We start from the raw sequence: 20023 nt of genomic DNA on the forward strand, positions 1-20023 counted from the left end.
TTTGTCTTTAATGACCCAACTGTTTTCCTTTTATTTCTTTTGAGATGACCGGGAGGTACACTGCTATGCTTATATTTATATTCATGTACAATATATATATATATATATATATATATATATATATATATATATATATATATATATATATATATATATACACACACACACACACATACACATACACACACACACACACACACACACACACACACGTATTGGGACACATGAACTTTAATGGCCTCCCAGTCTTAGTCCGTAGGGTTTAATATTGAGTTGGCCCTCCCTTTGCAGCTATAACGGCTTCAACTCTTCTGGGAAAGTTGCCCACAAGGTTTAGGAGTGTGTCTTTGGGAATGTTTGACCATTCTTCCAGAAGCACATTTGTGAGGTCAGGCAGTGATGTTGGACAAGTAGGCCTGGCTCGTGGTCTCTGATTTAATTCATCCCAAAGGTGTTCTATCAGGTTGAGGTCAGGACTCTGTGCAGGCCAGTCAAGTTCCTCCACCCCAAACTCGCTCATCCATGTCTTTGTGGACCTTGCTTTGTGCACTGGTGGGCAGTCATGTTGGAACAGGAAGGGGCCATCCCCAAACTGTTCCCACAAAGTAAGGAGCATGAAATTGTCCAAAAAGTCTTGGTATGCTGACGCCTTAAGAGTTCCCTTCACTGGAACTAAGGGGCCAAGCCCAACCCCTGAAAAACAACCCCCACACCATAATCCCCCCTCCACCAAATGATTTGGACCAGCGCATAAAGCAAGGTCCATAAAGACATGGATGAGCGAGTTTGGGGTGGAGGAACTTGACTGGCCTGCATAGAGTCCTGACCTCAACCCGAACACCTTTGGGATGACTTAGAGTGGAGACTGTGAGCCGGGCCTTCTCGTCCAAAATCAGTGCCTGATCTCACAAATGCACTTCTGGAAGAATGGTCAAAGATTCCCATAGACACACTCCTAAACCTTGTGGACGGCCTTCCCAGAAGAGTTTAAGCCGTTATAGCTGCAAAGGGTGGGCCAACTCAATATTGAACCCTACGGAATAAGACTGGGATGCCATTAAAGTTCATGTGCGTGTAAAGGCAGGTGTCCCAATACTTTTTGACAATATAGTATATACATAAATAAATATATATATATCTTAAGTTAGACTATTTAAAACCTATGACCTGCTCCTTGCTTTCTTCCTCAAAGTCCAGATCCATTTCATCACTTTTACATTCAATCAATAATTCTTCTAAAGATATTTAGTATTTTTATTCTCTTTATCCATTAACCTATCAACACCCACTGAGTTCCTTTTCAGATGAAATAATCTTAACACAGAAGAAGGATTTGAACATTAAATGAATTTGATCCCTATCTACTCCTGTTACTGAAGAAAACCAAGTCCTCTGTATTGGAGGGACTACACAGTTCCACTGATTAAATGCCAACCAACAAGTGTCAACAGCTTTAGCAGGTACACGTTCTTGCATCATGTCTGCTTTGGGCGAGAAACATTTCCCACACTTTCACCAGCGTGAGTTCTCTGGTGATTAAGAACGTTTCTTTTCTTGTAAAAAGATTTCCCGCACTCTGAACATGAATAAGGACGTTCACCCGTGTGTCTCCTCTGGTGTGCAACAAGCTTTCCTTTCTCGATAAAACATTTCCCACAGTCAGGGCACGAAAAAGGACGCTCGCCGGTGTGAGTTTTCTGGTGTCTGCGGAGTTTTTCTTTGTAATTGAAGGTTTTCCCGCAAACCGTACACAAAAAAGGATAATCGCCTGTGTGGATTCTCTGGTGTATCCTGAGTTCTGCTTTCCGAGAGTAAGATTTCCCGCACTCTGGACAGGAATACGGTCGCTCCCCTGTGTGAGTTCTCTGGTGTCTACGAAGGTCTCCTTTTTGAAGGAAACATTTCCCGCACTCTAAACAAGGGAAAGGGCGCTCGCCCGTGTGGCTTCTCTGGTGTGTTAGAAGCACGCTTTTCTCAGTGAAAGACTTCCCGCAGTCGGAACAGGAAAAAGGACGTTCACCGGTGTGAATTCTCTGATGCGTAAGAAGTACGCTTTTCCCAGTGAAACACTTTCCGCACTCTGAGCAGGAAAAAGGACGTTCGCCCGTGTGAATTCTCTGGTGCGTAAGAAGGTGTGTTTTGTGTATGAAACATTTCCCGCACTCTGAGCATAAGAAAGGACGTTCACCCGTGTGAATTCTCTGGTGTCTAAGAAGGTCCGCTTTGTGAATGAAACATTTTCCACACTGTGAACAAGAATAGGGACGTTCCCCTGTGTGGCTTCTCTGGTGTCTAAGAAGGTTTCTGTTGTCACTAAAAGACTTCCCACACACCGGGCATGACATTGAACGCTTTCCTGTGGGAACTCCATCATGGCTAAAAGGAGAATTATTGGGTTTACTTGGATATGTTGGTCTATTGGTACTCTGGGATCGTAGATCGATATCTGAATTCGTATTAGAAGATTCCTCAGGAATAGAGGGATCCATTGGTCTCACCATACTGGAAGGTCTGTGATATGTAACTGGAGAAGTGGACTTTACTTCTGAAGAATATTGTGCAATGTCTTTATCGTCTGCATTATAATCTGGAGATATCATGGGATGTCCGTCTGAGATATTTATTTTCCATACATCTGTTGGAAAGCAAGTTTTACATAAATTTTATAAAAAACTATTCATGCCCTGCATTCAGAAGTCATCTATGTTGGTCTAGCACCCAACAGTAACTGTGCACAGAGACTATCGTAATAATATGGTGTATGAATGGAGGTGGACCTTCCTCAACCTCATGTATTGAAATAATGAAAACATATTGAAGAATGGAGATGGATCTCATATTTCATATTGTGTACAGTATCTCCTCCTCATTTATTAGGAACATGACATTCAATTGAGGAACGGAGATGGACCTTTCATATGGTGTACAGTATCTCCTCCTCATTTGTTGGGAACATGACGTTATATTGAGGAATGGAGATGGACCTTTCATATGGTGTACAGTATCTCCTCCTCATTTGTTGGGAACATGACGTTATATTGAGGAATGGAGATGGACCTTTCATATGGTGTACAGTATCTCCTCCTCATTTGTTGGGAACATGACGTTATATTGAGGAATGGAGATGGACCTTTCATATGGTGTACAGTATCTCCTCCTCATTTGTTGGGAACATGACGTTATATTGAGGAATGGAGATGGATCTTTCATATGGTGTACAGTATCTCCTCCTCATTTGTTGAGAACATGACATTATATTGAGGAATGGAGATGGACCTTTCATATGGTGTACAGTATCTCCTCCTCATTTGTTGGGAACATGACGTTATTATGAGGAATGGAGATGGACCTTTCATATGGTGTACAGTATCTCCTCCTCATTTGTTGGGAACATGACGTTATATTGAGGAATGGAGATGGACCTTTCATATGGTGTACAGTATCTCCTCCTCATTTGTTGGGAACATGACGTTATATTGAGGAATGGAGATGGATCTTTCATATGGTGTACAGTATCTCCTCCTCATTTGTTGAGAACATGACATTATATTGAGGAATGGAGATGGACCTTTCATATGGTGTACAGTATCTCCTCCTCATTTGTTGGGAACACGACGTTATATTGAGGAATGGAGATGGTGGTGTTGGTACATCAATAATATTCTTACTGACAGCAGTTTTGTTAACTGTTTTCATACTGTAGTATGTCAAGTTCTATATACTGAACAAGGACAAACGAGACTTTCTGTAATTGGAGGGAAAAGGTTTAACCTTCAAATGCAGGAAGAGTTCATTGCTGCAAGAAGTAGAGAATTCTTTTTTCCCTGTTGGGGAAAATTAGGGCAAGTTTTACACGTGTTTTCTGCCTTTTGACAAAACTGAGGGATTTGTTCTTTTTTTTAAGGGGTAAGTGTAAATTCGAGGATATATGTGTAGGTAAGTAAATGCATACTTTTTAATCATAGACGTAAAATGAAAATGCAAGCAATTTCTGCATTAATTTTTATGACTTACTTGTGTCCATATGTAGAGAAGATTCCTCCTGTTTACTTTGCAAAATAATCTCCCCCTCCTCCATAGACTTCTGATCTCCATTAACTAACGTCTCTTCTTCTTCTTCTTTAATCTCAACTTTGATGTCTTTCAGTTCTACAACCTAAACTTACAACATGACAGAATACGTTTTTAAAAATGAACAAGAGATTACATAGGAGAATGACATCTTCCATAAAACACACATTTAGGTCTCTATGTTCGGTTCCACTTGCCTGATGTTGGCGGGGGGTGTTGTTATCTTCATGTGTGGAATCCCGGGAATACAGAGGAAGGGGACATCTCATAATCATCTCCTGCTCCTCTATAGACTGCTGAGCTCCGCTCACCATTGTCCCTTGTTCTACATCTTCATCCTTAAATTTGCTATCTGTTAGTTTTACATCCTAAACCCCAAAGATGACAGAATGCATTTGAATAGAACAATCGATTACAACACATTTTTTTGTCTACATGGTCAGTCCCACCTACCTGATCATGGTGAGGGATGGTGAGATCTTCCTGTGTGGAATCCCGGGAATACAGAGGACGGGGACATCTCTCTGGTGGGTCCCCATTACTGGATCCATCTGTAGGAAACACACACACTGACTGAATACATTGTTTCTATGTGTTTATCAGATGATGGGGGATCTAGGTGGACCCTCCGTACTGCTCTCTCCTTTACAATAAAGTCTCCTCTTACCCGGTGATGTGAGGGGCGGCTGATTCTCCATCATGACGTCCTTGTAGAGATCCTTGTGTCCTTCTAAATACTCCCACTCCTCCATGGAGAAATAGACAGTGACATCCTGACACCTTATAGGAACCTGACAAACACAATGATACAGTCACCATCCAGACACATCCCTTGTCTGTTACTGGATAATGTCCCAGAATTCCCAGAATCCTCCTCACCTCTCCTGTCAGCAGATCCATCATCTTCTTGGTGACTTCTAGAATCTTCTCAACATTTCTCTTCTTGGCACTGGTTACCTCTGTCAGGCAGTGAGGTGGAGGCACTGTGATGGGTGATGTCCTGTGAAGACGGCTGCTGGGTGCTAATGGATCACCAGATATTTTCTTCACTACTTTATAATCCTGTGTAACGAGAGAAAGTAACAACTATCACTAATATTTTCCAGAATTCTCCTCACCTTTCTAGGTATGTCTGTGATATCATATGACCCTCCCAGAATCCTCCTCACCTCTCCGGTCAGCAGGTAGATGATCTCCAGGGTGAGGTCTAATATCCTCTCACCCATGTGACTCTGGTCCCCATCCATCTTTCTTGAGTTGGTCATGTGACCTATACAGGACTCTCCTCTCTGTAGACAGATAATAAACAGAGAATTATCTGGACTGTATAAATGGCTCTATATTTAGGATCTATCTGGTCTATAAACCAGAGGCTCTGGATGGACAGTTGGATAAATGGTTCTATATTTAGGATGTATCTATGTACATATTACAGTTGTATTGTATATGAGTTTTGTACATCATCTGCTGGAGATAAAAGTCATAACAGTGACTAAGGAGGAAGAGGACGGACATGAGGGGGGGATTACTGGATGTAAATATAAAATATTATATCTTATTACCTCCTCTGCTGCCAGTTCCAGCAATGTCTCCTCTCTACTTCCTCCCAACTCACCTCTCACCTGGAACTTCCTGTCTGTAGGAGGCATAGAGACTTCCTGTTTTCGCGTTCAAAGTAATGTGAAATTGCCACCATGTGGTAAGTTTTAAAAATTGCAGCCTACGGTGGGATTTTAAAGCAGCTTGTCGCCGAAAAAAAATAAAATAAAAGTCAGCAGTTACAAAAAGTGTAACTGGTGACTTTTAATGATCAGACACTCAGCTGTCCCACGGTCCAGCAATGTGGCCGTACGAAGCCCCATTCCACGGCGCCGGCATTCTTACTGTGGGCGCCGGGCTGTAGCTTCACAGCCGGGGCATGCACTGCACGATGTGAATGGCCGGCAATCTTCTGGGACCTGTGACATGTCCCAGAAGATTGCAGGGAGGGAGGAGAGGTGAATTTCCTTCCGGCACCCGGAGAGGAATTGGGAGCTGGATGCCTCTAAAAAGATCCCCCCCCCAAAAAAAGGACATGCCAAATGTGACATGTCAGGGGGCCACCATCACTTAAAGTGGAAGTTCCATTATTGGGTTGAACTCCGCTTTAATTTTGGCCTCCCAGTACATTCACCTATGATATTGCATGACTACACACTCATATATGTCATCTATGTATCTGTTGGTATTGTTTTAGACACAGGTGCCATTAACTGCAATATATATATATATACAGTATATATAGAGAGAGACTGTCTTTTGTCATGTATATTGTATGGTATATTTATCTGATTTCCCCTCATTTTTGTTTTCAAAGCTGTTGTATACCCCGCTTTGCGATTTTTACCTACAAGTAATCCTATAATAAGGCTTACCTGTAGGTAAAATGAATATCTTCTTATACTCCAGATGGTACAGGACCCCTGGAAGAATACATAAATTCCACCCAAGCATCCCCCCACTCTGCTGGAGATGCAACAGCCCCCATATTCAATCCTATTGGAAAGAGGTACACCAACTTATCTCCCAAATAACAACCTACACCCCAGACTTCACACCAGCTCAATACCTACTCCACCATACATCCATTTCCCAATTGCCTTACAAAAGGTCTCTCACACTAAACCTCATAAGCACAACAAAACTATGTATAAATCTATGTATACCCATTCATTGGAAAGATAGTCCCCACCGCCCCGGCATCTCCGAATGGCTCCACAGAGTAGGGAAAAGAGCTGAGATGGAAGACTTAATTCACAAGGCGTGGGACTCCCCAGCAAAGTTCCATAAAACATGGGCCCGTTGGCTTCATTTTAAGGAATAGGCAGAATACCGCAATATCTTAACCGGTTCTCCTTAGCTTGACCCGGGAGAGAGGGACAGGGCCCGACACCTAACAAATATACTGGACAAATCCCCATAAATATACAGCCCCTCCCCAACCCCCCCCCATCCCCACACCTCTTTTCCCTTACCTGCTTTCCCTCATAATAATACATTAGGCTCACAGACGGACTCTAGAATCCGACGGTTTGGAACTTATACAAAATCCAACCATCGACTAGCCTAGGACTTTAATCATTATACCAAGACTCAGAAGTAGAACCTGGACCTATATATAGAACCTAATGCCCCGTACACACAAGTGGAATTTCCATCGGAAAAAGCTTGGATGGTTTTTCCGACGGAATTCCGCTCAAGTTTGGCTTGCATACACACGGTCACAAAATTTCTCGGAACTTTTGACTGTGAAGAACGCGGTGACGTACAACTCTACGACGAGCCAAGAAAATGAAGTTCAATGCTTCAGAGCATGCATCGAATTGTGTCCGAGCAGGCATAGGAATTTTGAGTAGTCGGAATTGGTACAGACGATCGGAATTTACGATTGGAACTTTTTCCGACTGAAAAATTGAGAACATGCTCTTTTGCTGGCGGGAATTCGGCCAGCAAAAGTCCAATGGAGCATACACACGGTCGCATTTTCTGACCAAAAGCTCTCATCAGTCTTTTGCTGGCCGAATTTCCGATCGTGTGTACGGGTCATAAGATACTGTGTAGAGTGCATTCCACAACCAGGAAACCGGCAAGACAGCAGACGTAAACAGGACCGATATCGCCCCCACCCATGCACAGTTAGATCCCGACAGGGGTGTGTGGGTGTCTTGGTGACATACCCGGTCTCACGTTGAGACTTACAGTGTAACCCCACAATGGTTTCACCAGGTGAACCATACGCGTCCATCTTGCTTCAGGACCTACTATAGTTCCACATGTTCTAGTTGATCTATGTTATTACCAATTTGATTCTCCGCATTCTATATGTACCTCAATGATAACATTGTATTTCAAGTGTGTAATGACATATTGGTCGATGTTCAATTTCATGTACCAGGCAGAAACTTTAATAAAAACATTGAAATATAAAAAAAGAAAAAAAAATTTAAATCTCCTAAACCTGTATCTGTTTAGGAGATATTCACCTTGCATTCAGCCGCCGACGTCAGCGGCACATGCGCTCTGAAGGTCCGACGGATGCTGCTGGAAAATCTGAGCTCCTTGACTGTGCGAGAGTGACGTAATCGTGGCCCAGGCCACTCTCAGCGATGGAGCCGTGAACCCGAAAGAAATGCAGAGGGAACATGTCAGCTCCCTTAGCGGTGACCGGGAGGTGGTACGGGGCTTCATTCTAAGGTAAGTATTTCATAATGACCTAGTATTCAATGTATACTAGCTCATTATCCCTTTGTCTTACAGGTTGTTTTTTTTTTGGTCAGGCATTTGTTTTTTTTTGGTCAGGCATACAAGCATTGTAATTAGTACTCTTATTATTATTATTAGTCCCTAGCAAGACACGATACCAGCTATTGTACCATATGCTAGTCAGTTTCACTTTCACTTTCCAGAGCAGAGACTGGGCTTTTTATCCACTTCAATACAGAGCACTTTCACCCCCTTCCTGCCCAAGCCAATTTTCAGCTTTCAGCGCTGTCACTTTTTAAATGACAATTGCACGGTCCTGCTACACTGTTCCCAAACAAAATTTTTATCATTTTGTTCCCACAAATAAAAAAAGCCCGAAAAGTTTGAGAAAAAAAAAGTTCTTCTTTGTTTTTGTTATAAAATTCTGTAAATAAGTACGTTTTCTGCTTCACTGATGGGCATTGATAAGCTGCACTGATGAGGCGGCACCGATGAGGTGGCACTGATAGGAGGCACTGATGGGCACTGAAAGGCTGCACTGATGAGTACTTATGGGTGGCACTGAAAGGCAGCATTGATGGTTAGCACTGATAGATTTCACTGATAGGCATCACTGGTGGCACTGGCAGGCATTTTTCTTTGGCACTGATTAGCAGCTGCCTGGGCACTGACTGACATTTCTCTGGTGGTCTAGGGTGGCATATCTGGTGGTCCAGTGTGGTGGCCATCCCTAGTGGTCCTGGGCATGCATCCGAGGGGAGCTGCGCTGATAAACAATCAGCACAAACCCCCCCCCCCTGTCAGGAGAGCAGCCGATTGGCTCTCCTATACTCACATCTTTCAGACATGAGTGAAGAAAAGCCGATCACCGGCTCTTCCTGTTTACATCGTGATCAGCCGTGATTGGACACAGCTGATCACGTGGTAAAGAGTCTCTGTCAGGGACTCTTTACCTAGATCGGAGTTGCAGCGTGTTAGACTGACACGTCGCAATAACAATCACCGCGATGCGTGCCCCCGGCCTTGATATCCTGATAACGTCATATGACGTCCGGTCAGGATATCGCAACCACTTTGCCGATGTCATTTTGCTATATGGCGGGTGGCAAGTGGTTAAATTCATTGTCTTCTCTCACTTCAAAAGAAAAAAAATATCTATTACACTGTGCTTAAAGTGGTTGTAAACCCGGGGAAAAAAAACAAACAAACCCTGTAATACAAAGGCATAATGAGCTAGTATGCATCGCATACTAGCTCATTATTAAATACTTACCTTAGATTGAAAGCTGTTGCAGCAGCCCCCACACACCGATGTAACCGGCGACATGTCTCCTGGAGTTATTTCTGTGTTCCCGGCGCTGTGATTGGCCAGAGCCGCCATGACATCACGGCACGACTACGGCACGACTACTGAAGAAACAACACGAGTGGGCGTTTCCTCAGTGCGCATGCGCCGATGACGTCGGCGCAAGCGTATATCGTAAATATCTCCTAAACAGTGCAGGTTTAGGAGATATTTACAATACCTAAAAGTGAGCCTTATTATAGGCTTACCTGTAGTTACAAGTAGTGTGACAGAGTTTACAACCACTTTAAAGTGGAGTTTCCAATGTTAATAATATCTTTTGTTTATAATGCTTATTTAAAGCACTCATGTATGTGTTTTTATTCGATTGCCGATTTTAGAGAGGAATATATATTACTGTATATTCCTGTTTTGTGGCAGTTTCCATAGTGCTTGTGGGCATGTGAAGCCCACAAGCACTATCTTCCGGGCTCTGGTGCAGCTGAGCGACCAGCATGCACCGCCCATTCTCGCGCAATGCGCCGTACACTTCTGACGTTGCCAACACAATGGGCGACGGAAGTGCCTGCCCCCATTGTGATGACAATGAAGCCCTTGGCACTGCCCACTGACTCCTGGGAAATGATGACAGACATCTCCCAGGAGCACTAGTGAGCACGGGCACCGAGGCAAATGACGTCGGGCACCTTGGAGAGGAAGAGGCAGATTACGAGGGACCGCCTAGAAACAGACCTGAAAAGGTGAATAAAAAAAAAAAATATTCCAAAGGTTGTTATTTAAATTGAATGCAGCTGAATAATGTAAAAAAAAAAAAATTATGACTGGAACTCCGCTTTAACTTACACCCCATTCCTGCCCAGGCCATTTTTCAGCTTTCAGTGCTGTCGCACTTTGAATGACAATTACGCGGTCATGCTACACTGTACCCAAACTAAATGTTTATCATTTTCTTCACACAAATAGAGCTTTCTGTTGGTGGTATTTAATCACTGCTGGGTTTTTTATTTTTTACAAAAAGAAAAAAGACCAAAAATGTTGAAAAAATATATTTTTTTACTTCATTTCTGTCAGTAAATTTTGTAATTAAGTAATTTTTCTCCTTCACTAATGTGCGCTGATGATGGGCTCCGATTGGCTGCACTGGTGGGCACTGATTAGGTGACACTAATTTGCCACACTTAGGTGGCATTGATGAGAACTGATAAGCGGCACTGTTAGGTGGCACTGATGGGCAATAGGCGGCACTGGTGGACACTGATAGGCGGTACTGACAGATGTTCTAATCTCTCTCCACTATTCCAAAACGTAAAAAAAGTTTTGCCTTTAGACCCCTTTCACACTGGAGCGTTGTTTAGGCGCTACAGCGTTAAAAATAGCGCCTGCAAAACGCTGTTCACTCCAGTGTGAGAGCCCGAGGGCTCTCACACTGGAGCGGTGCGCTGGCAGGGCATCAGAAACAGTCCTGCCAGCAGCTTCTTTGGAGCGGTGAACTCACCGCTCCTCCACCGCTGCTCCCAAATTAAATCAATGGGGCAGCGCTGCAAAACGGCCGGCAAAACGGCCCTCCGGCTGCGTTTTGCGGGCGGATTTATGGACGTTGCACAAAGCAAGGTCCAGAAAGATATGGATGAGCGAGTTTGGGGTGGAGGAACTTGACTGCCCTGCACAGAGTCCTGACCTCAACCCAATAAAACACCTTTGGGGTGAATTAGAGCGGAGACTGCGAGCCAGGCCTTCACAGCTGCACCAGATTCTGAGTGCACCAGTTTCAGTAAATCAATCTCCCCGTGTATTCAGTTGTACAGAAGAAGAGCGCATTGGTGTGTATAATACAAGATCATTGACAAATGTTGTTTTTTTTTATTATCAGACATGTTTTTTCTTATGAATAATAAGAAAACAGACAAGTTTAAGAATATTGTTTGACATTTCCAAACATTGAATATTTTGGTAGTCCAAACAAAGAGATTATTTCAATAAATAATGTGGGTTGTTGGTACCAATTGAAAGTCGTTTTTAAAATGTATTTCTGCAAAACCTGCCCCACCTAAAAGATCCAACTCCGAATGGGTCCAACCAGGAGCGGACTGACCATTGGGCCACTCGGGCACTGCCCGAGGGCCCCGTGCCACTAGGGGGCCCCATCAGGGTTGCCAGCCTCAGTAAAACCAGGGAAAGTATGTAAAAATCTGTGGTTTTTTTTCTTGTACATCTGTCTCTGAAATGTCCCTTACCGACATCCTTTTGGTCTAAAAATCCCGAGATTATAGCTGCCCCACCTCTCCAGTACCTTCTCAGCCAATAGAAACATGTCTGTGTATACTGTGTGATTGTATACTGTATGTGTGTTTGTGTATACTGTGTGGGCCCCATAACGTCTGATTGCCTGGGGGCCCCATAATCTCCTACGGCCCGGGGGCCCCATGAGTTTTCAGTCCGCCCCTGGGTCCAACTGCCCCCACCCAATAGAATCTGAGGCTTATGGGGTTAACAGAAGTTCCCTGGTATGTTCATATATCTTGAGTTCCCTGGTCTGCATATACCTGTTATGGCTTCTCCGGCTGCTCTGCTGGATTCATGCTCATTATCTCGGAGGATGCCAGCAGAGGAAAGACACCCCAATGTTGCCAGGAAAAGAAGACGGGAACCCTAGCATGCAGACCCAACCAATGGAGACTCCAAGAAACACGGGTGACTCAGCCCACCAAACTCCACCTATACCCAAAATATGACTTCAGCCAGAATGTACTCCTTTGAAAATGAATCATTTTTTAATCACACAGCTACAGTATCTACAGTGCCTTGAAAAAGTATTCATACCCCTTGAAATTTTCCACGTTTCGTCATGTGACCTCCAAAAACATAAATGTATTTTATTGGGATTTTATGAGATAGACCAACACAAAGTGGCACATAATTGTGAAGTGGAAGGAAAATGATAAATGGTTTTCAACATTCTTTACAAATAAATGTGTGAAAAGTGTGGAGGGCATTTGTATGGCGCCCCCTTTATTCCGATACCTCTAACTAAAATCGAGTGGAACCAATTGCCTTTAGAAGTCACCTAATTAGTAAATAGAGCCCACCTGTGTGTAATTTAATCTCAGTATACATACAGCTGTTCTGTGAAGCCCTCTGAGGTTTGTTCGAGAACCTTAGTGAACAAAAAAGCACCATGAAGGCCAAGGAACACACCAGACAGGCCAGGGATAAAGTTGTGGAGAACTATACAGCAGGGTTAGGTTATAAAAAAAAAATATCCTGAGCTTTGAACATCTCACGGAGCTCTGTTCAATCCATCATCCGAAAAATGGAAAGAGTATGGCACAACCGCAAACTGGGATTGCCAAAGATGCTAGTGCAGAAGCTTCAACTTATTCAAAATTAATAGTAATAGGTTACTCATGGATGTCCCGTTGAGGGATCATATCACCCCTATGCATTGGCTGCCGGTCCACTATGGCATCTTATTTAAGGTAGGTTGTATTATGTTTAGAATTATGAGATGCCTGGCCCCAAGCTATCTCTGCTCTCGTTTTCATAAACGAGCTCTTGTCAGATCACCCAGATCTACCGGTAGAGGTCTCCTCTACATCTTGGTGCCCAAAAAGATCCGGCGTGGTGGTTGGGCCTTCTCCCACCAAGGTGCCGTACTATGGAATAGCCTCCCTGTCGAGCTCCAGGAGGCCCCCACTATTCCGATCTTCCACAGGCTACTGAAGACTTGGCTTTTCACGCAGGCTTTTCCTGCGTAGTCTCTCTCTTCTACCGCTCTGTGCTGCTTCTGGTCCCTGGGCCCTCTCTTCCCAGGAACTCTGCTTTGCACATCGGGACCCTTCGGGGTAAGACTGCGCTATATTAAGATACCTCTTAACTCAACCCTACCAAGAAAAGGGCCATCCACCTAAACTGACAGGCCAGGCAAGGAGAGCATTCATCAGAGAAGCAGCCAAGAGATCCATGGTAACTCTGGAGGAGCTGCAGAGATCCACAGCTCAGGTAGGAGAAAATGTCCACAGGACAACTATAAACCCTTGTACACACGCTCAGAGATTCCGACGGAATGTGTCAGATCGGACCATTTTTTCGGATATTCCGACTGTGTGTGGTCTCCATCGGACTGTTTCCGTCGGAATATCTGACGGACCAAGTTTTCCAACTTGTCGGTAAAATTTTCCGACAAAATGCTCCGATCGGACATACTCCGATCATGTGTAGAGAATTCCGATCGGACAAAGTGCCACGCATGCTCAGATCAAATTCCTACACCAAAGCTATTGGCTACTAGCGTGAACATAGTCCTGTCGTAACGAAATAACGTCATCACGTCGGATTTTCCGACAACTTTGTCCGACCGTATGTATACAACAGTTTCGGACAAAATCCGACGGATTTGGTTGTCGGAATCTCCGACTGTGTGTACAAGGGCTTAGTCGTGCTCTCCACAAATCTGGCCTTTATGGAAGAGTGACAAGAAGAAAACCATTGTTGAAAGAAAGTCATCAGAAGTCCCATTTGCAGTTTCTGAGAAGCTATGTGGGGGACACAGCAAACATGTGGAAGAAGGTGCTCTGGTCAGATGAGACCAAAATGTTACTTTTTGGCCTAAAAGCAAAAGGCTATGTGTGGCGGAAAACTAACACAGCACATCACCCTGAACACACCATCCCCACTGTAAAACATGGTGGTGGCAGCATCATGTTGTGGGGATGTTTTTCTTCAGCAGGGACAGGGAAGATGATCAGAGTTGATGGGAAAATGAATGGAGCCAAATACAGGGCAATCTTAGAAGAAAACCTGTTGGAGTCTGCAAAAGACTTGAGACTGGGGCGGAGGTTCACCTTCCATCAAGACAACGACCTGAAACATACAGCCAGAGCTACAATGGAATGGTTTAGATCCAATCTGACAGAACTTCAGCTATTTTGCAAAGAAGAATGGGCAGAAATGTCACTCTGGATGATCAAAGCTGTTAGAGACATCCCCAAAAAGACTTGCAGATGTAATTGCAGAGAAAGGGGTTCTACAAAGTATTGACTCCGGGGGGCGCAATACAAATGCCCCCCACACTTTTCACATATTTATTTGTAAAAAAAAATGTGGAAAACCATTTATAATTTTCCTTCCACTTCACAATTATGTGCCGCTTTGTGTTAGTCTATCACATAAAATCCCAATAAAATACATATTAATATTTTTGGTTGTAACATGACAGAATGTGGAAAATTTCAAGGGGTATGAATACTTTTTCCAGGCACTGTATGGACTGAACAGTTCCACCTATTATATCTCAATGTACATGTTGTACAAAAGCTTCGGCAGGTGTTTGTACTTTGATGTCTATTCAGACTTCCTTTATAAGTAAAAAGTTTCCCACACTCTCAGCATGAACAGGGCCCTCACGGGTGTGAGTTCTCTGGTGATAAAGAAGGCTTCTTTTTTCAAAAAATGATTTCCCGCACTCCGGACATAAAAAAGGGCGCTCGCCCACGTGTCTTCTTTGGTGTGCAAGAAATTTTGCTTTCTCGATGAAACCTTTCCCACAGTCAGAGCATGAAAAAGGACGCTCAGCCACGTGAATTTTCTGGTGTCTACGAAGTTTTTCTCTCTCTGTAAAACTCTTCCCGCACTGTGAACATGAAAAGGGTCGCTCTCCTGTGTGAACCCTCTGGTGTGTAAGAAAGCTTGCTTTCCTAGAGAAACGCTTACCGCAATCTGAGCATAGAAAAGGAAATTCACCCGTGTGAATTCTCTGATGGGTACGCAGTTCTGTTTTCCGAGAGTAACATTTCCCACAATCTGAACAGGAATAGGGACGCTCACCCGTGTGACTTCTCTGGTGTCTACGAAGGTCTCCTTTTTGAAGGAAACATTTCCCGCACTCTAAACAAGGGAAAGGGCGCTCGCCCGTGTGACTTCTCTGGTGTGTAAGAAGTACGCTTTTCTCAGTGAAAGACTTCCCGCACTCTGAGCAGGAAAAGGGACGCTCCCCAGTATGAATTCTCTGGTGAACAAGAAGGTTTGTTTTATGAATAAAACATTTCCCGCACTCCAAGCATGCATAGGGGCGCTCACCCGTGTGACTTCTCTGGTGTATAAGGAGTGCTCTGTTTTCAGCGAAACATTTCCCGCACTCTAAACATGTAAATAATCGCTTGTCTGTGATGACTCCTTTATGCCTTAAAGAAGGTTCCTTGGGACTTGATGGATCTGTTGATCTCTCGGGAATGTGGGAACTCTGGTGGAAAATTGAAGTCATAGATTGCGATTGATCAGAAGATTTCTCAGGAAAAGGGTGATCCATTGATCGCTCCATTGATCTTTGTTGGGTAATTTGAGTAATTCCTGGAGAATTTACTGCGGTGTCATTATCTTTTACATTATAATCTGGAGATCTAATCAAATCTCCCTCCAAGGTATTCCTATTCCAAACACACGGTCCATCTGTTGAAAAAAGAAAATTTGAGAATGGCACAAGTTGGAGAACAGCGAAAAGCATCATATATTGAGGAATGACGATGGACCTTTCATATGGTGTACAGTATCTCCTCCTCATTTGTTGGGAACATGACGTTATATTGAGGAATGGAGATGGACCTTTCATATGGTGTACAGTATCTCCTCCTCATTTGTTGGGAACATAACGTTATATTGAGGAATGGAGATGGACCTTTCATATGGTGTACAGTATCTCCACCTCATTTGTTGGGTACATGACGTTATATTGAGGAATGGAGATGGACCTTTCATATGGTGTACAGTATCTCCACCTCATTTGTTGGGAACATGACGTTATATTGAGGAATGGAGATGGACCTTTCATATGGTGTATAGTATCTTTATCCTATCCTAAGTATTTTTTATCCTATGAACTTTATACACATAGAAGTAAAATGGAAATATAAACTGGGAATCCAGAGGATGGGGACATCTCTCTGGTGGGTTCCCATTACTGGATCCATCTGTAGGAAACACACACACTGACTGAATACATTGTTTCTATGTGTTTATCAGATGATGGGGGATCTAGGTGGAGCCTCCGTACTGCTCTCTCCTTTACAATAAAGTCTCCTCTTACCCGGTGATGTGAGGGGCGGCTGATTCTCCATCATGACGTCCTTGTAGAGATCCTTGTGTCCTTCTAAATACTCCCACTCCTCCATGGAGAAATAGACAGTGACATCCTGACACCTTATAGGAACCTGACACACACAATGATACAGTCACCATCCAGACACATCCCTTGTCTGTTACTGGATAATGTCCCAGAATTCCCGGCACCGCTCACCTCTCCTGTCAGCAGCTCCATCATCTTCTTAGTGGCTTCTAGAATCTTCTTGGCACTGGTTACCTCTGCGGTCTGGTAGTGAGGTGGAGGCACTGTGATGGGTGATGTCCTGTGAAGACGGCTGCTGGGTGTTAATGGATTGCCAGATGTTTTCTTCACTACTTTATAATCCTGTGTAAAGAGAAAAACTAACAATTATCAATACAGACTTCCCAGAATCCTCCTCACCTCTCCGGTCAGGTCTGTATTTTATGAAAAGATATAAGAAAGATGTCATGTGACCTCCCAGAATCCTCCTCACCTCTCCGGTCAGCAGGTAGATGATCTCCAGGGTGAGGTCCAATATCCTCTCAGTCATGTGACTCTGGTCCCAATCCATCTTCCTTCAGATGGTCATGTGATCTATACAGGACTCCTCTCTGTAGACAGATAAAACATTGAGAAGTATCTGGACTGGACTGGGATGAATAATGTCTGCACAGAGTTCCTCCAGAGTAATGACACCTCAGACTGCTTTTTTGTACTGCAATACAGGACTCTTGCATCTCATCAAAACCAGTAAACCAGAGATTCCTTTTAAAGCACTAAGCAATATGTAGACATGACATTGTTCTGTGTAAATAGTGCCCGGAAATGTCTATATTGTGAGCCCTGTCCTATTAGGGGTGACATCAATGTGAACAGAACATGCAAACTCCAACAAAATAGGCCTGGGTGGCACCTGTGCTGTCCATTGTCTCACAACTATGAGAGCTAACAACCCGACACAGTTTTACAGACAGTTGGATAAATGGTTCTATATTAAGGATTTATCTGGTCTATAAACCAGAGGCTCTGGATGGACAGTTGGATAAATGGTTCTATATTTAGGATGTATCTGGTCTATAAACCAGAGGCTCTGGATGGACAGTTGGATAAATGGTTCTATATTTAGGATGTATCCAGTCTATAAACCATAACTAACATCACAGTGACTATGGAGGAAGAGGATGGACATGACGGGGGGGGGTTACTGGGTGTAAATATAAAATAATATCTTATTACCTCCTCTGCTGCCAGTTCCAGCAATGTCTCCTCTCTACTTCCGACTCACCTCTCACCCGGGAACTTCCTGTTCATACATCTACATCACTTCCTTTTTGTTCGTTCCTCTGACTATGAACGAGATCTTGTGTGGAATATAAATACAGAAGTCTGCGTTACGTTTCATCACTTTGCTCTCTGACTCGTACTTCGTTTTTCTCTTATGTCACATCCATGAATAGATAAGCAGATTATACCTTTTCCAAACAACTCTCTTTAACCACTTAAGGACGAATCCTATTTTTTAAATTTGTTGTTTACAAGTTAAAATCATTATTTTTTTGCTAGAAAATTACTTAGAACCCCCAATTATTATTATTATTTTTTTCAGACACCCTAGAGAATAAAATGGCGGCCGTTGCAATACTTTATGTCACACCGTATTTGCGCAGCGGTCTTACAAAAGCAATTTTTTTGGAAAAAAAATACACTTTTTTAAATTTAAAAAATAAAAAAAAAGTAGAGTTAGCCTATTTTGTGAAATATTGTGAAAGAGAATGTTACGCCGAGTAAATTGATACTCAACATTTCGCCCGCTCATGGAATGACGACAAACTTTGACCCTATAAAATCTCCAAAGGTGACATTTAAAAATTTCTACAGGTTACCAGTTTAGAGTTACAGAGGAGGACTTTTGCTAGAATTATTGCTCGAAGTCTAATGATCGCTGCGATACCTCATATGTGTGGTTTGAACACTGTTTACATATGTGAGCGCGATTTACGTATGCATTCGCTTCTGCACGCGAGCACAGCGGATGTCCCTTTAAAAAAAAAAAATTGGAATCATTTTTTTTTTTTCCTATTACAAGGAATGTAAACATCCCTTAAAATAGACAAAAAAGCATGACAGGACCTCTTTAACGTGAGATCTCACATTTACACTTTAATGCAATAAAAAAAAAAAAAATGTAAATCAATTATTATTATTTATTATTTTGCTTTTTAAGACCATTGGGCGGAAGTGACGTTTGACGTGGCTTCTGTCATCTAATGATATGGAGCTGAGTGGGGGTCATCTTTCCCTCACTCGAATCAGAGCCTCGGAGGGGAAGTGATCAGATCGCCAGTAAGTGACAGAGACGACCGGAATGCAGGGGGGGTGGGCACCTCTCCCGCCGCCGATAAAAGTGATCTTGCGGCAAATCTGCCATGGAGACCACTTTTATCTTAAAAAGGAGCCCCCGCCGTTTCTGCAAATACAGGGAGTCCCGGAGTAAAAGAAGAGAAAAGAATGGGCGGAGGGACAGCATGACATAGGTGGACAGTAGGACAGGCAGGGGTAGTTTAGGAATTGTTGCTCCTTAAAGGAAAGGGGGGGGGTGGTTAAGGGGCACTGGAGAAGTTTTGTGGGAAGGAGGAAGTAGTTGGAGTCAATCGTGAGCGGAGAGGAGAAAAGCTTCCCACCCACCCTCCCGAGGTTTGGCCAGTATTACAGTGAGGCTGTCATGACAGCGCGGCAGTGGTGGGTCTTTGGAGAAAGAGAAGAAGCCTGGAATATAACATGGTTGGGACCCATCTGTGGTATGGGGTTCGTGGGTAACTTTCCGGTTAATGAGGGGTTTAACCAGGAAGGGGTAAAAATGTAGGTTGCATCAGATGTCGAGTACTGTCTCAGAGTCGGTGTCTGTCATCACAGCCCAGCAGTGGTGGGTCTTTGGAGGAAGAGAAGAAGCCTGGAATATAACATGGTTGGGACCCGTCTGTGGTATGGGGTTCGCGGGTACCTTTCCGGTTAACGAGGGGTTTAACCAGGAAGGGGTAAAAATGTAGATCGCGGCGGATGTCGAGTACTGTCTCCGAGTCGGTGTCTGTCATCACAGCCCGGCAGTGGTGGGTCTTTGGAGGAAGAGAAGAAGCCTGGAATATAACATGGTTGGGACCCATCTGTGGTATGGGGTTCGCGGGTACCTTTCCAGTTAACGAGGGGTATAACCAGGAAAGGGTAAAAATGTTGGTCGCGGCGGATATCGAGTACTGTCTCCGAGTCGGTGTCTTGCGAACGGAGGCCTATGTTTTAATGAAGTTTGTCAC

The 20023-nt window shown here is 43.6% G+C and overlaps 2 protein-coding genes across 2 annotated transcripts; both read right to left on the reverse strand.

Annotated features, from left to right (window-relative positions):
• Window positions 1–1238: 1238 nt before the first annotated feature.
• Window positions 1239–18211, reverse strand: LOC143955212 (uncharacterized). Its single transcript, XM_077465297.1, is given in 9 exon segments — window positions 1239–2635; window positions 4015–4156; window positions 4269–4439; window positions 4525–4620; window positions 14970–16063; window positions 16698–16817; window positions 16820–17078; window positions 17209–17326; window positions 17952–18211. Coding segments are annotated over 8 exon segments (3120 nt in total). The 5' UTR covers window positions 17287–17326; window positions 17952–18211; the 3' UTR covers window positions 1239–1475.
• Window positions 4629–7252, reverse strand: LOC143956368 (uncharacterized). Its single transcript, XM_077466587.1, has 3 exons — window positions 5634–7252; window positions 5241–5360; window positions 4629–5133 (listed from the first exon to the last, which is right to left on the reverse strand). Exons 1-3 carry the CDS (start codon window positions 5718–5720, stop codon window positions 4735–4737), a joined length of 606 nt encoding a protein of 201 aa, XP_077322713.1. The 5' UTR covers window positions 5721–7252; the 3' UTR covers window positions 4629–4734.
• Window positions 18212–20023: the final 1812 nt, after the last annotated feature.

The sequence above is a fragment of the Lithobates pipiens genome, unplaced genomic scaffold (genome assembly GCF_037356315.1).
Source record: "Lithobates pipiens isolate NorthernLeopardFrog02 unplaced genomic scaffold, aLitPip1_a1.2 Scaffold_35, whole genome shotgun sequence".
In the NCBI taxonomy this organism is placed as follows: Eukaryota; Metazoa; Chordata; class Amphibia; order Anura; family Ranidae; genus Lithobates; species Lithobates pipiens.